General features: G+C 38.3%; 1 protein-coding gene across 1 annotated transcript in view; it reads right to left on the bottom strand.

Moving 5' to 3' along the window:
- The window catches only part of LOC109046389 (NXPE family member 3-like), a 36152-nt gene extending 21199 nt beyond the window's left edge, over window positions 1-14953 (bottom strand). The window contains exons 1-2 of the mRNA XM_042752156.1: window positions 14716-14953; window positions 14556-14614 (exon numbers count right to left, since the gene is read on the bottom strand). Coding sequence (XP_042608090.1) covers window positions 14556-14614; window positions 14716-14752 — 96 coding nt within the window. The 5' untranslated portion in view covers window positions 14753-14953. The remainder of the gene's footprint in view (window positions 1-14555; window positions 14615-14715) is intronic.
- Window positions 14954-15362: the final 409 nt, after the last annotated feature.

The following is a 15362-nucleotide window of genomic DNA, read 5'->3' as shown; positions in this document are numbered from 1 at the left end:
ACCTACAAATTTAAAAAAATAAGGATGAGCGTATCGATCCTGAAGTATCGTTATATCGATACTGATGCGAGCATCGAAAGTATCAATATTCAAATAAAAAATATCGATACTGAAGTGTGTTTTGTTTACCAATGATTTTATTTAAAAAACAAAATAAAAATAAAATAAGCATTGAATAACTGAAGCATTGAATAATAACCTATGTTAGCAAATAATTGTGTAGGATAAGACTGTTTCTGCACATCTGAACACACGTAAATGTTGCAAGACTCAACCAATCAATAGAGCATTCACTCACCTCTGACAGTGCATTTAAATAAGGCTGCATTTCCCAAAAGTATCATAAGAAAGCATTGATGCTTTTGGGAACGGTAGCCCAGAACAATGCTTATCAGAGGACAGAAAAACATATAGGTTTGAGTTATTTATTGTATCCTACAGAATTTGTGGTATTACATTTATTTTAATTGAACATTAAAAGATCATACTGATCATGTTCTATTCTGTAATTTTAGTTTTTTTCAACTGCTTACACACATTTTCAAAACTTTGCCTTCAAAATGCTACACACAAATCCAAGAATTGTACACAAAAAATTAAAAAATTCCTCACATCTCTTGTGAAATGAAGCACTGCATTCAAAAAATCCAAACAATCTCAAAAGCAAACATTTGCAAATACCTTTGCCACAATACCAATTCCTGTTAGATTTTTGTGTGTTACATAGATAATTGTGTGTTGTGTTTTGCAAAATTAAAAACTGAGTCAAAGGCCGAGAATTGGCATATGGTTTTGCAGATTTGGTGTGTGGATCTGGTGTTTGAGTGTCAGGTTTCAGAAATTGTGTGACAAGTAAAGATTTTGTGTGTAAGCAGTTGAAAAAATTTGTAATATAAATCATACAGAATAAAAAGGCATGCATGCAACAGCCTGTCACTGGCAGTCCTTTTTGAAAATTAACCATGGCTTTACCAAAATGACCATAGTTCAACTAGTATTTCTAGATTTCCATAGTTACCACAACAAGTAAACCTCTCTAACCATGTATAAACTAAAAATATAAGCCAATATGTTGCAATAAAGGTCTATTAAATGTTAAAATGTGTTTCAAATATAAAGTTAAGTGGGTATCATTACCCATTTTACTCTTAGTAACTTAATAAATTTCATAATTTAGAAGTTTAGTTTAGAAGTATCATATTGATATCGACAATACTGGCCTTTAAAAGTGTCTGTATTGTATCGCCAAAAAATAAGTGATATCGCCCATCCTTTAAATCATTTTTTAAATAGCATTTTTGTTATATTTATTTATTTATTTGTGCTATTTACACAATTTCAAACAGGGCCCATGGGTACAACCACATGCTCCACACTTTACCACAATGGTAACTCGCCCAGAAAACACCAACATAACAGAAAATATTTTAATATGCCAACATAATAGGTTAGTCATTAATTCTCATTTACATTCACTTTATTTCAACATTTTCTCTCCCCATATCCAGCACTGTGCAAACATGATGGGAAGTGTAAAACGTGTTTTGAGGTACTTGATTGAAAGGTTTTTTATTTTTTATTTTTTTATTTTTATTTTTTTAGTGAAAACATTAGGCCAAAAAGTAACCATTTCAAGTCAGTTTAACATGATGCAATCATGTTTGTCTTAAAGCCAGCTACATAAAAAAAGATTGAAAACGTACTTGGTTACTAATGTAACCTTGGTTCCCTGAGATACGGGAACGAGTATTGCATCTGCTAAGACGCTATGGGAAAAAGTCATTTTTTCTCCTGAACTGAAGCCTTTTTTCAATAACACAGTGCAACTGCACGGCCATTGGTATGGGAAAAATGAACCAATGGCTCAGCAGCGGTGCTGCACAAACCTATGGCCATGAAGCCTGCCATCTGGCTATATAAGTGGGTGCTTCACCATAGGATTCAGGTTAATTTGACTGAAGCTACGACTGAGTCGTGCAACTACATATCACATCTAGAAACACAGTACTTGTTCGTGTATCTCAGGGAACCAAGGTTACATTAGTAACAGAGTACGTTCCCTATCGACACTTCACTTGTACTGCATCTGCTAAGAGGCTATGGGAACCAGTACAATCACGCCGTGCTATGGCAGAAGAACAACTATATGTGTAACTCTGCCTTACCTCAGGACCAAAAGGGACAAGAATAGTAAACACTTCCCAAGCGAACGGGCTAAGCTCACAGAGATCATGCCCGGCCTGAGTGATCATTCCAGAAGACTCGCACAGCCTCGGCACCCCACGGGCCGAGAGTGCACAAGTAAATTACTCGATGGGTTTGAGCATGTTACAGCCAAACTCCTGCTCAGAAGCGGTACTGTGTAAGCATGTGCATGTCCACTACCCTTACGAAAAATAAGTTTATTCAAGTGTGCTATTAGTATACTTCTTTTAAACTAAAAATAGGAAAGTATGCTTTTAGTTTACTTTTTATGTACTTCTCAGAAATTGGCTTTATGTACTTCTCAGAAATATACTTAAAATGACATTTAAGTATACTTGACTTATACTTACAAAAAGTCTAAATATACTTGAACTATACTTAAGTATACTTAATAAAGTAAACTTGAAGTATACTACTTTTTGGTAAGGGTATGCAGAAAGAACCCTAGCCTGCAAGGCAGGGACATCCAGGTTATAAAACCTAGCAAATGTAGATAGCGAGGCCTAACCAGCCGCCGCCCAAATTTCCACGATGGACATGCTGCTAGTCCACGCCCAGGAAGAATGCCTCTGGTTGAGTGGACTCGTACACCAATGGGACATTGTAGGTCAAGGGAAGAGTAGACTAGAGCCTGGGACACAGCAAGCGACAATCGGCCGTTTGCCATCATTGGGCCAAAGGCGGGCGACGGTCAGGCTAGTTTGTTTGGTGTGTTCCACTCGTCAGCTCTCGTCAGGCTCATATGCCGACAGTTTGCCCGATTCAACTTGTATAATTGTCGTCGGGGCCGTCGGCAAGAGTGAGAGCTCTGATTGGATGATCAGTTTAGCAAATGAGTCAGTGCCGAGAATTAAAGCAAAAGTGATGAAAACAAGCATGTGAATGAAGGTGGTACAAACAGAAGGCTGTTTAAATGTTACGTGAGCTTTCCCAATCATTCTAATATGCGAATGTTTTCATAACAACATGAGCCGCTTAAAATGATTAAATCAAAAATATCAACGTTACTGATATTCAAAATGGTAAGCAAGCGCTGCTTTGTTTACATTTCGAATATCTGCGTTTATCTCGTATATCTTTGTTTCGGTTTCTCCTTTTGGATGATTAATATATACTATTAATAGCTGCTGATATGAACAGCTCATTCCTCTCATGCATGCGCTGAACGCACGTGTTAGTTTGCCGTCGGCTGTAGTCTGTGCAGTGTTTTCCAGCACAGTTTTTTGGTCTGATGCTGCCGACGCGAGGCGACAACACCGTCGGCTTTCGTCACAACTAGTTATTTGAAGTCGGCTTGGTGTGTCCCGGCATAACAGTGTCAACTATCTACTTAGAGAGTCTCTGCTTCGTGAACGGATGCCCTCTAGCGTGGCCACCGAAACAAACAAAGAGCTGTTCTGACTGCCTAAATGGGGTGGAACCCGAAATAATACAACTACCAATCAAGCTCCACACCAAATACAAATCAAGGTCCTTCTCCACTTCTGAGGGAGGAATTGCAGAAAGTGTAATGATCTGTGCCCTAAATGGAGCAGAGAGCACCTTGGGTATATAACCATGCCTCAGTTTCAGGACGACTTTAGAGTCACCAGGCCCGGACTCCAGGCAGGTAGGGCTCAAAGAGAGTGCCTGTAAGTCTCCCATTCATTTTACCGATGCGAATGCTAGTAGCAGAGCGGTTTTCAACAACAGGGACCGAAAGTAAACGGAATTCAGCGGCTCAAAGAGAGAGCCCTTCAGGGCCCTGAGAACAGTAAGCAGTTCCCACGCAGGGACAATGAGGGGAACGGGCGGATTCAGCCTCCTGGCCCCCTCAGAAAATGGACAACTATGTTGTTTCTGCCCACCGATTGGCCCGCTATAGGGGCATGGGAAGCCGCTATAGCTGCTACATAGATCTTGAGCATGGATGGGGAGTTCCCCTTATCCAGCAGCTCTTGCAAGAAAGACAATATCACTGATACGTCACAGACAGAAGGGTCCTCGCTGCGGGTTAAGCACCAGGCGGAGAACACAGACCGCTTGAGGGCATAGATACGTCTTGTAGATGGGGCTCTAGCCCGAGATATGAGTTTAGAACACACTCTAGGAAGTTTGCAGGCTCCCGTCTGCAGGTGCAGAGCCCACAGGTCGTGCTGGCGGTGCCATATCATCTTGTTCGCCTGAGAAAGGAGATCGTGCGTGAAAGGAATGGGCCACAGGGCTGCTATGAGCAGCTGTGATATCTCTGATAACCAATGTTGGTTTCTCCAGAGCGGGTCCACCAGGAGAACCTTGCGTTCTTGTTCCCTGATTCGCTTGACTACCTGTGTGATCAGGCCGATCGGGGGAAAGCATAAAGAAGGAGAAGGGGCCAGTCGTGAGCCAACTCGTCCTTGTCCTTAGAATAATAGATTGGGCAATGAGAATTGTCTTTTGAGGCAATGAGGTCCACTTTTGACTTGCCAAAGACCTCCTAAATTTTCTGAACTATCTGCGGATGGAACATCCACTCTTCTTAGGGGAATTTGCTCCATGACAACATGTCCACTCCTTAGTTCAGTTTGCCCGGAATTCCAGGAGGTGGTCTACTAGCACAAAGAGGCACCTCGAGGAAAGCCCTACCTGGCAATTTATGTTGGACACCACAGTCATGCTGTCCGAGCGGACCAGAACGTTGTGTCCTCTCAGGTCTGGCAGAAAGGTTTGACAGGCCTGACATACCGCCACCATTTCCAGGCAGTTGATGTGAAGACCTTCCTCTGCCTTCGACCAATAGCCGAAAGGTTTTCCTTCACACAGAGCTCTCCAACCCGTGTTGGAAGCATCTGTTGAAACCACCTTTTTCCTGCAAACCATTACCAGGGGGACAGCCTGTTCCATCCACTGAACATTCCTTCCAAAGTGTCAGGGCTGTTACACAGGCCTGGTCTACCCTGACTAGCTGGCATCCATGATGCCACGCATAGGATGGAACCCTTGGTTTCAGCCAGCACTGAAGGGGGCGCATATTAAGCAAGCCCAACTGTAGCATTGGAGACGCTAGCTGCTGTATGGCCAGAACATCCTCTGTTGTGACCACTGCTCTCATTTGGGTTGAGTCAAACTCTGTTGTAGTGAATTTGCTTTTGCCAACCTAGAAAGGCTAAATAGTGTAGTGATGGGTACTCACATCACAGATGACATTATGATTTTGGATCACGAGTCACTTAAGGTGGGGTTATGAGTACATAACATAAGAAAGATTGGTGGGATATCTAACTTGTAGAACCTTCACTGCATTATCAACACAAGGAAGACACGAGTGTAATAAAATAAATTTTATTAACAAAAGATAGACAAGTAATCATCAACTACTAAATGAATACCATGAATGAAAAAGGAATAAAGTGCATAAGATGCATAAAATGCAAGTGATTATGTTGGCTGTTCCTATGTCAGAGCTACATTATCTGCAAAGATAAACTGTCACTACTCTGAAACAAGTAAGGTGAAGAACCTTATTATGCATCAACCAAATACCTGAAATATTATTTGAAATTAACTGCAATCAGCTATGTATTATATACTAATGTAAATTAGATATAAGATATACTGATAATATACAACAATGCCAAGGTCTCTGGAAGAGGTTTGGATAAGTGATATTTACATTCTCTGTGGTTGAGCGAGCAGTCTGGTGGCGGTGACTTCATCCACTGGTAACAATGCAGTGGGGAAAGGAGGAGGAATCCGTTTCGACAGCACAAAGTGCTGGAGGATGATGATCTCCTGGAGCACCAAAGGGTCCTAAAATCTGGAACATGCAGATGTGGCCCCGGAGTAGGTGCAGAAGGTCCTTAGCCTGGAACACGCAAGCAAAGGTACCTTGGAGTGAAGGTTTGCTTGCCGGATCTTAACCTTGTTGCAATGTCTGTGTGTCCTCTGCCTCTCTGGGCTAGAGATTTAGAATTTAGTCAATCCGCTTTGTCTCTATAGGATGGAGACTCAGAACGTGCTGCATCTGTTCTTGTCTCGCTGGACGGAGACTCTAAATGAAGTCTGAACGTAGATTATCTCTTTCCTTGCTGGCTGGAGGCTCAGAACATGGCTGTATCTGTTGATGCCACAAAGCTGGAGACTCAGGACTTGGTATCTGTCATTGCCTCTTCCCTCATGGGCCAGAGGATCAGAATGTTGGATTGGTTCAAGTGACTGTTCGCTGCAAGGGGAGTACATGGGACTCGTGAGAAATAGAAGAGGAATTTTGCTCTTTGAAAATGTTTGTGTTTTATTTTGCCCACTATAACAGCGGATGGCTGCTTGGGAGCTTGAACGGGCCCAGAGTTCGCAATAAACACATCACCAGATGGCTGTAGGAGGCTCCTCCGGTGGAGACCACTCCAATCCCAGCTCCTCGACGGCTTTCGAGAGGACACAGAGTAATTTGTCGTCCATCCCGGGCTTAACATCACTGGGCTCGGACGACAGCAGGGGGCGGGGTCGGCAAGTGAGCCCGACAGCTCCTCCGCATGCGAGGTTGCTAATGACATGCTGTCATCCAGCAGCTAATTATCCCTCCCACCAAAACGAGACCATATCACTCGCGCTGGCAGAGGGACGCTGGTCAGGCTGGGTGAAGACAATGAGGGAAGCCTCTCTGTGTGGAGAGAGAAAGGAGCTCACTCGCCTCCAAGCACTGTGATCCTCTGCCCTGGGAGGGTGCGAGGGGTGGAATTGCTATCTGAAAAGAAAGCGATCTGCAAGCGCAGAGAGGCAAGACTCATTTTCTCACAAGCACTCATGTCTCAGTGGGCACAGATTTCCTGTGAGATTTCCCCAAGCAGTAAACACGCACACGGTGGCTGACATCGGCATGCAGGGGCGACCTGTTTTATTTATTTTTTAATACACTATAGTGAAATGATGTACCGTAATTGCAATAGTACTATTTTTTTCTATATTTTTCATTATTAATAATAATAAAATCATCGTCATCGTCATAACGTTACATTATAATATAATAACATATTGTTTATATAATTTGATATATGAGCGTGAACGGTTTGGCTAAATTGTGCAGCCCTACAAACAAACATAACATAACCTTTTTATTTTATATATAGGCTGTCAGTTTAACGCTTTAACATAGTTATGCAAAAAAGACCTGTAAGTCATCTTACGTTTCATACAGTTGACTTTTGACAAATAGGATGCAGGGCAGCAACTCCATAAATGCAGTTATGCCCTAAAAAGATATTGTGGCAAAAATGTAGTCTGAGTTTTTTGTATGAGTTTGAGTCTCATATTTATATAATTTTGATAAGCGATATCACATGAGCAGTGGGAGCAATATCACAGTTATGTATAATTAGACTGTGGAGGCTATTTGGTTTTTCTGTTTAGAACAACAGTGTGTTGTTGACCAAAATTTGGGTCAGCCTCAACCTCTGATTATTGTAAAATTATTCTAACTAAATGAACGTGAGAAATCATGGCATGATTATATAAAGTTACTTAGAAGAAGTTGGTCAATTGTTCATGACCTCGGGTTAGAAATAGTCTTACCTTAATTAAGTGTGTACAGATCTATGGGGACTAAATTAAAGTATTCTAGAATGAGCTAAGTATTGCACGAGCCATCCAGAATATTAGTCAGTCACCTCTGTCTAATGACCAAGACTGACAAGTTTGTGAATGAGATCCATATACCAACCGGTACAAGACTCAAAGTGTTATAGGAATAAGATTAATGGGATTCAATATGATTAAAGAGCAAAATAAAATAATCAAATGTCAGAATAATAATAATTATTAGAAATGAACAAACAACTAATTAGCATTTCAACCTAAATTTGAGGTCATAATAAAATGGATTCAGGTTAAATAGTAAAATAGAGTCCGAATATAATTTAACTTAAATTTAATAACTTACACCAGTCTCGCTTGATACAAGACTTCACAAGCTCAGCAGTCTGTGATCATTGTTTGATACTCCTTTTCATGACTGGTCATACATTTTCAATTGGAGACAGATCTGGACTGCAGGTAGGCAAGTCTAACACATTCACTCTGAGTCTACAAAACCACGCTGTTGTAGCACATGCAGAATGAGATCTGGCATCGTCTTGATTTAACAACCATGGCCTTTCCATGAAAGACATCATCTTGATGGCAGGATATATCTCTGTACAATCCCAATATATACAACCATGTCAAAAGTACCTACCTATGCCAGTCACCCATGCTGTTTTCTCTCCTGCAACCCCATACCATGACAGACATTTGCTTTTGCTTCTTTCGCTAATGAAGGTCTGGATGGTCCTTTTGGTCTTGGGGACTCAGAACTCCAAATCCATTTTTCCCGGAAACAAGTTGAAATGTGGACTCATCTGAGTACAGCTCACATTTTCACTGTCTTTTTGACTATCTGAAATGAGCTCTGGCCCGGAGAACGCAGCAGCATCGCTGCATAGATTTGATCTATAGCTTTCTCCTTGAGTAACTTGGAGTATTCTAGTTGCATTTCTAAATGCAGTAGCAGAGTGTGTTTAGTGACAGCAGTTTTCTGAAGTACTCCTGAGCCCATGTGGCTATATTTAACACTGCAGCATGACGGTTTCTTATGCAATGCCATCTGAGGGCTCAAAGGTCAAGCACATTCAACTGAGGTTTCCTGCCTTGCACTACATGTACTGTGATTTCTCTGGATACCCTGACTCTTTTAACAATATTATGTATGGTAGTTGGTGAAAGACCTAAATTCTTTGCATTGCGACATGTGAATATATATATATATATATATATTATATATATATATATATATATATATATATATATATTTTTTTTTTTTTTTTTTTTTTTTTTGACACTTCTCTCATGAAATTTGGCACAAAATGATGAGCCATGTTCCAGCTTTGCTTGCAAAGACTGAGGTACTCATATTTATACCCAAACATGGTACCTTGACCTATTACCAATTCACCTGCTTACTGTGAACTGTTTCAGAACAATTTAACATGGATATTCTATAACCTTTTCATATAACTGGTAAGTAAAACTGTTCAAATTTCTGTGTTTTGTTGACAATCGGCACACAAGTGACTCATTAGCTCCACCCACAGCACTCCTCCAGGAGCTCGACAGTTTTCGGAGAGAACTGTAAAGCTGTACCTTTCTTTTATAAATATGATAAAAACTAAAGACTCTTTGAAAATGCAGTACTACTCTATTAAAATGAGATTGTGATAAACTGTGGATGTATGTTCCCTTTAACATTAACTTGCAATGACACGGACATGTGAACAATCATAGCTACAATCATAGCTTTGTAAACAATCATAGCTACAAACAGCTGACTGCATTACACAAGTATCTGTGTAAGGTGTGTTTAAAAATAACTGATTGACAGGGTCCCCACGCAGTGTTCACTGCTCTCTACTCTCTAAGAATGGGATATCCATTGAAGTGGACTTTGCTGAAAATAATTGCTCATTGGGAATGCCCTGGAACTTCATCAAAGAAAGGCAATGACAGGGTCACACAGATTGTTATAACATATTATAATTTATTTTACTTTCAAATTTAAATACATTTAAAATACATATACAATTATGCATCTAATAAATATAATCAAAATTAATATGCTTAGTCTATTAACAGATTAGTGGTCTCATCTTGTGCTCATTCATTTCCCACACGCAGCCTAATAGTTAACTCTCCTGTTAATTCACCCAAAAATGAACATTCAGTCATTAATTACTCACCCTCATGTAGTTCCAAACCCATAAGACCTTCATTCATCTTTGGAACACAAATTAAGATATTTTTTAATTAAATCTGAGAACTCTCTGACCCTGCATAGACAGCAATGTAACTGAAATATTCCCAGGTCCAGAAACGTAGCAAGGACATGGATGAAATGTGACATCTGACATGTGACATCTGTGATTCAAACAAAATGTTATGAAGCTACAAGAATACTTTTTGTGTGCAAAGAAAACTAAAATAATGACTTTATTCAAGAATTCTTCTCCTCCTCATCCTGTCTGCAGTGGCGCCCCACCATTGTTAAGAGTAATAAATATTGAATGAAGTCATTATTTTTGTTTTCTTTTTTTCTTTAAAGGGTTAGTTCACTCAAAAATAAAAATTAGATTGTGTTTTACTCACCATCGAGGCAACCTAGGTGTATATGACTTTCTTCTTTCAGATGAATCCAGTTGGAGTTATATTAAAAATTGTCCTGGCTATTCCAAACTCTATCACTGCAGTCAGTGGGTGTTGCAGTTAAACAGTTCACAAGTCATCAAATAAAGCACGTGCATCCATAATAAACGTGCCTCACACGGCTCCAGGGGGTGAATAAAACCCCCTGTAGTGAACCCATGTGTTTTTGTAAGAAAAATATCCATATTTCAAAAGTAATAAACACTTTTATCTCACTTCCATTATCTGTCATACCCGGATCCGTTCCGCACGTATGCGCAGCGCGTGCGCCTCTTGAGATATTCTAGTCTCGCGAGTTTGTTTATAGGAGCAAAGGAAGCAAAGTTTCCTTACTTTAGCAAAGGAAACCCAGTCTGAGTTTATATCAAAATCCTCCTACGTTTTTCTTTGCAAATCCTCAGTTTGTACTTCTAATTCATGACTGGCATTTTGTTTTGTTTTGTTCTCTCTCTTTGTTCGTCACTAATCACGCAACGCCGACGTACTACGTCATCCGCCGGAATGGCTTCCGTGTATGACAGATAACGGAAGTGAGAGAAAAAGTGTTTATTACATTTGAAATATGGATATTTTTCTTACAAAAATGCATGGATTCAATAAAGGAGACCTTTATTCAGCCCCTGGAGCGTGTGAGGCATGTTTTTTATTATGGATCTGCACGCTTCAGACTGGATTCGTCTGAAAGAAGAAAGTCATATACATCTAGGATGCCTCGAGGGTGAGTAAAGCACAAGCTAATTTTCTTTTTTTGATGAACTAACCCAGGGCCGGTTCTAAACATTAAAAGGCCCTAGGTAAAATTCATGTTGGAGCCCCCCCCCCACCCTTTACTATACTTTAAAGTATATTTCTGTGATCAAAGCTGAATTTTCATTAGCCATTACTCCAGCCTCCAGTGTCACATGATCATGCATAAATCATTCTAATATGTTGATTTATTATCAATGTTAGAAACAGTGCTTAATGTTTATTTTATAAAATGTGATACTTGTTTCAGGATTTGTTGATTATTAAGAAGTTGTTTAACACATCCTTGCTGATTATTACTGTTTATTTATTTATTTTCTCTGTATTTTATATCAAAAGAATGCAGGCTTGATGAGCATAAGAAATTTATCTCAAAAACATAAAAAATAGTAATGGGTCCAAACTTTTGACTGGTAACATTGTACATATTAATCAAACTTTATCTAAGGTAATCTCTTTTTTGTTTGATGAAGATGTTATTGTAGTTGTTATTATTTTGCTGTTTTATTCAATTTATTCACAGTTCCAGAATACCACTTCAGTAGAAAGTGCTAGATAAGTAGACAAGTGCTTTTATAATTTTTTTTTTTCCCTAGCTGGGTATGGGCAGGATTTCCCCCTCCAATTTACTCAACATTGACTACAGATATTGTCATATTATTAATATATATATATATATATATATATATATATATATATATATATATATATATATATATATATATATATATATATATATGTGTTAGTTTGTGTGTGTGTGTGTGTGTGTGTGTGTGTGTGTGTGTATGTGTATATATAAACACACACAACAAGTGGAAGGTAAAGACTACTAAGCAGAAAAAATGTTATTTTCGAGTTAGCTGAAATTTAAATTATACGCGTTATTTTAGAGCCGTAGATAATGTAGTAGCTATCATCAGCAGAATTTAGAATATACCCACATCTGAGATCCTTTATTTGAAACATTAAAAAAAAAAAAATTCAAGTGTGTAGGTTTTTAACTTTGAATACAAACTTATCTGCTTCTACTTTTGTAGCTATTTTGATAGTCAGCTCCCGACGCGAGGTCATTCACTACGCGCAAATTCAAAGCGTCGATTCTGGGCGCGTCAACGGCGCTCGCGCTTTTTAAAACTCGTAATAAAGCGGTGAATGATCTTTACAGAAATGACGCTGATCGACAGAACACGTTTATTTTTAGAATACATTGCAGTCACTCTAAAGTAGATGACGACAACTCACACACCTGCATTAGGAGCTGTATTTCATAGCATGTCTATTTAGCCGTTTGCAACGCACAGTTCGCAGCAGCTGATTGATGCGTCATTGGACACTGTAGTACTTTCAGTTGAAAATATTCATTATAGAAGGAACAAACAAATTGCTTGAGAAATAACCCATGTCCATTGCCGTCATCTGCACATTCTTTCTGATTTGAGTGACCCAAGCTAGCTAAATGTTTACCTTGTGAATTCTTCTTAAATATGCAGTTATATTACGGGCTGTTGGCATGAATTGTACTCATGATGGAGCGGTGGTGAAGCGCTCTGGGAGCGAATGAAAACCACGACGCTCCGCCGCTCCTTTCTCCAGTCAAAATCACACCGCTCCACTCCGCGCTCCGCTCGTCTCACGTACTCTGATTGTGAGTAACAGTTGCTGTGATGACAGATCTATTTCAGAACCAGCCGCTATCAAAATAATCGCGGGCCAGATATTATTGCCTGTTGCCGACCACTGAGTGATGCTACGGTTATGGAGGCCCCTACTCAAAGCACGAGCCCCTTTTGATAGCTTTCAGTCACGTGATCGGCTGGAAGACCTGCAGCACAAAACTATCAATTTCCCATCTGTTCCACAGCCGCAAATATTTAGATCACCTCTCAGAAGAATAAAACAAATGTATGTGAACAAAATGCCAGTTTTGGACATTTGCAATCCATGTTTAGCACCCGCGGCAAAATTTCAATCATTAAACAGTGCGACAAACGTTGTAAAAGCACTTAAAGTGCCTTAATATATTTAACACATTAATATTTAAAATAGCAAATTCAGTAATCACTAAATTAATGATGCACAGTTTACATCTGCAAGCAGAACGCAATATGAACGCAATCCGCTTAATGGTTCAGTGTTTTCCTTCTAATGGTATTCTGTTGGAAACATTTAACGTGAAACTTTGAACATTCTGTTTATATTCTGGGTTCATATGCTTGCCTGTACAAAATATACATAATCAGTGAATTTCACCTTTTAATATCTGCGTTTTACTACATTACTACTTAATGCAAACTGAGTAAAAAATAACTGGCGGTCAGTGGAGCAGAGTGTGAGAATGTGTGACGTCACGTGGAAAATATCAAAAGGCAATCGCCTGCTCTGCCTATAGCCAGCGCCGGACCTAACCCTTTGATGTGTTGTCAGTTAAAAATAGACGTGACGCGTAGTGAGGTATGGAGGTGTGTTTATCAGGACTTTCTAATGAATAGAAAGATGCAAAAAAAAAAAACGGCCATTTGAAAAAGAAAATAGATTTTTGTATTATTTGACATTATTTAAAAATGCATTTTAGTAAAATGATAATGACTTCACACATAAACCAATCAATCAATCAATCAATGGAAAATTAAAAACCATAAAAAAATGTTTCAAGAGTTTTGGAAAAGGAACAGTAGAAGACACAATGATCCATCTCAGAAAACTCACATGTAAAAAATCCTCTGTTTATACCCTAAACAGTATTTCATAATGCGTCTCTATAAACAATAATATTTGAGATAGAATGTGAAAGATTTGTCCTGTACTGAAATCACAACATCGCCATGGCTGTAACACTGAAAGTAACCAACAAAAGTATTATCAAACATAAAAAATATAAATTAACCCGTCCCGCGTACGATCAGCAGCTCATTACAGATAATTTGCTCTCACTAAATCATGGGTTTTTAATTTATCTTTTATGAGATCATACACTGATATACAGGAATAAAGATAAGTCTTTATAAATTAAATCAAAATATTATATTAAGGCATTGAATTGGAACGCGGAGTCGGGATGGAAGAATTTACTCACCTGCAATTCATCAACAGCCGTGTTTATCCTATTAACTGCTTGATATATATATATATATATATATATATATATATAATATATATATATATATATATATATATATATATATATATATATATATATATATATATATATCAGCTGATCATTTGTAAATCTAATTAACTGAATTATATTAATAAATTCAATACTTTCAAAACAAGTCCACCAAAATGCATTTAGACAACTTCACAAGAATAAATATCGCACACAAAAATCCATGGTTTTCTTGAGAAATAATTTTTCTTATTTAATGATTATTTTAAAGTCTGTCTTTAAGTGTATATCAATATTCTTAAGGACTTACCAGCCAGGATAATGTACAAAGAAAACATGCCAGTAGCAATACATGTTTTAACCTGTTGGCTGATAATACACAGAATTTAGTAATTTCCAAATCCTTTAAAATGAAAACATTTTGACCCATAATATAAAAAATTAAAATATGTGCATAAACCAGTGATTACCTGGTGGATTTGAGTTCCTCGTGGATGGTGTGAACATGGCTAAGTTTGCTCTTCTCCTAGAAGAATTTTGTATCAGCTAGTGATCATTTTCTCTCAACCAAACCAGTGTTCTGTTAAACTGGTCACACTGCTCATGACGTGACATTTAGGTTGAACAACACAGCTGTAAGATGCCTTATAGTAAGAGTTTGCCAGATAGTAAGATATTCTTGCTCTATAGATTATTAATATTTTTAATAAGAACACAAGAATTTCTCAGAGAGTGTAGACTCTGTGGCACTTTTATAACATTATTTTATCACAAAGGAATCCAGTATAAGAACACTGCTAAAAATGCACTGCAAGATGACACCAACAAAGGGCTATATGAATTACTAGATAAAATTAAATGACCAGATTGCAGGTGAGAACCAACTTTGATGGTCAAATGGGTTTGTTCCAGTAGAGGCAGACATGGCATGGTGTTTTTTCTTTCTTTCTTTCTTTCTTCTTTTCTTTTCTTTCTTTTTCTTTCTTTCCTTTTTCTTTCTTTCTTTCTTGTTTTTCCTTTCTTTCTTTTCTTTTTTTTTTTTTTTTTTGCTTTCTTTTTCTTTCTTTTTCTTTCTTTCTTTCTTTCTTTCTTTCTTTCTTTCTTTCTTTCTTTCTTT

This window comes from Cyprinus carpio, chromosome B24, assembly GCF_018340385.1.
Source record: "Cyprinus carpio isolate SPL01 chromosome B24, ASM1834038v1, whole genome shotgun sequence".
Lineage (NCBI taxonomy): Eukaryota > Metazoa > Chordata > Actinopteri > Cypriniformes > Cyprinidae > Cyprinus > Cyprinus carpio.
The sequence above is the reverse complement of the archived record's forward strand: the minus strand, read 5'-3'. Positions and strand labels throughout refer to the sequence as shown.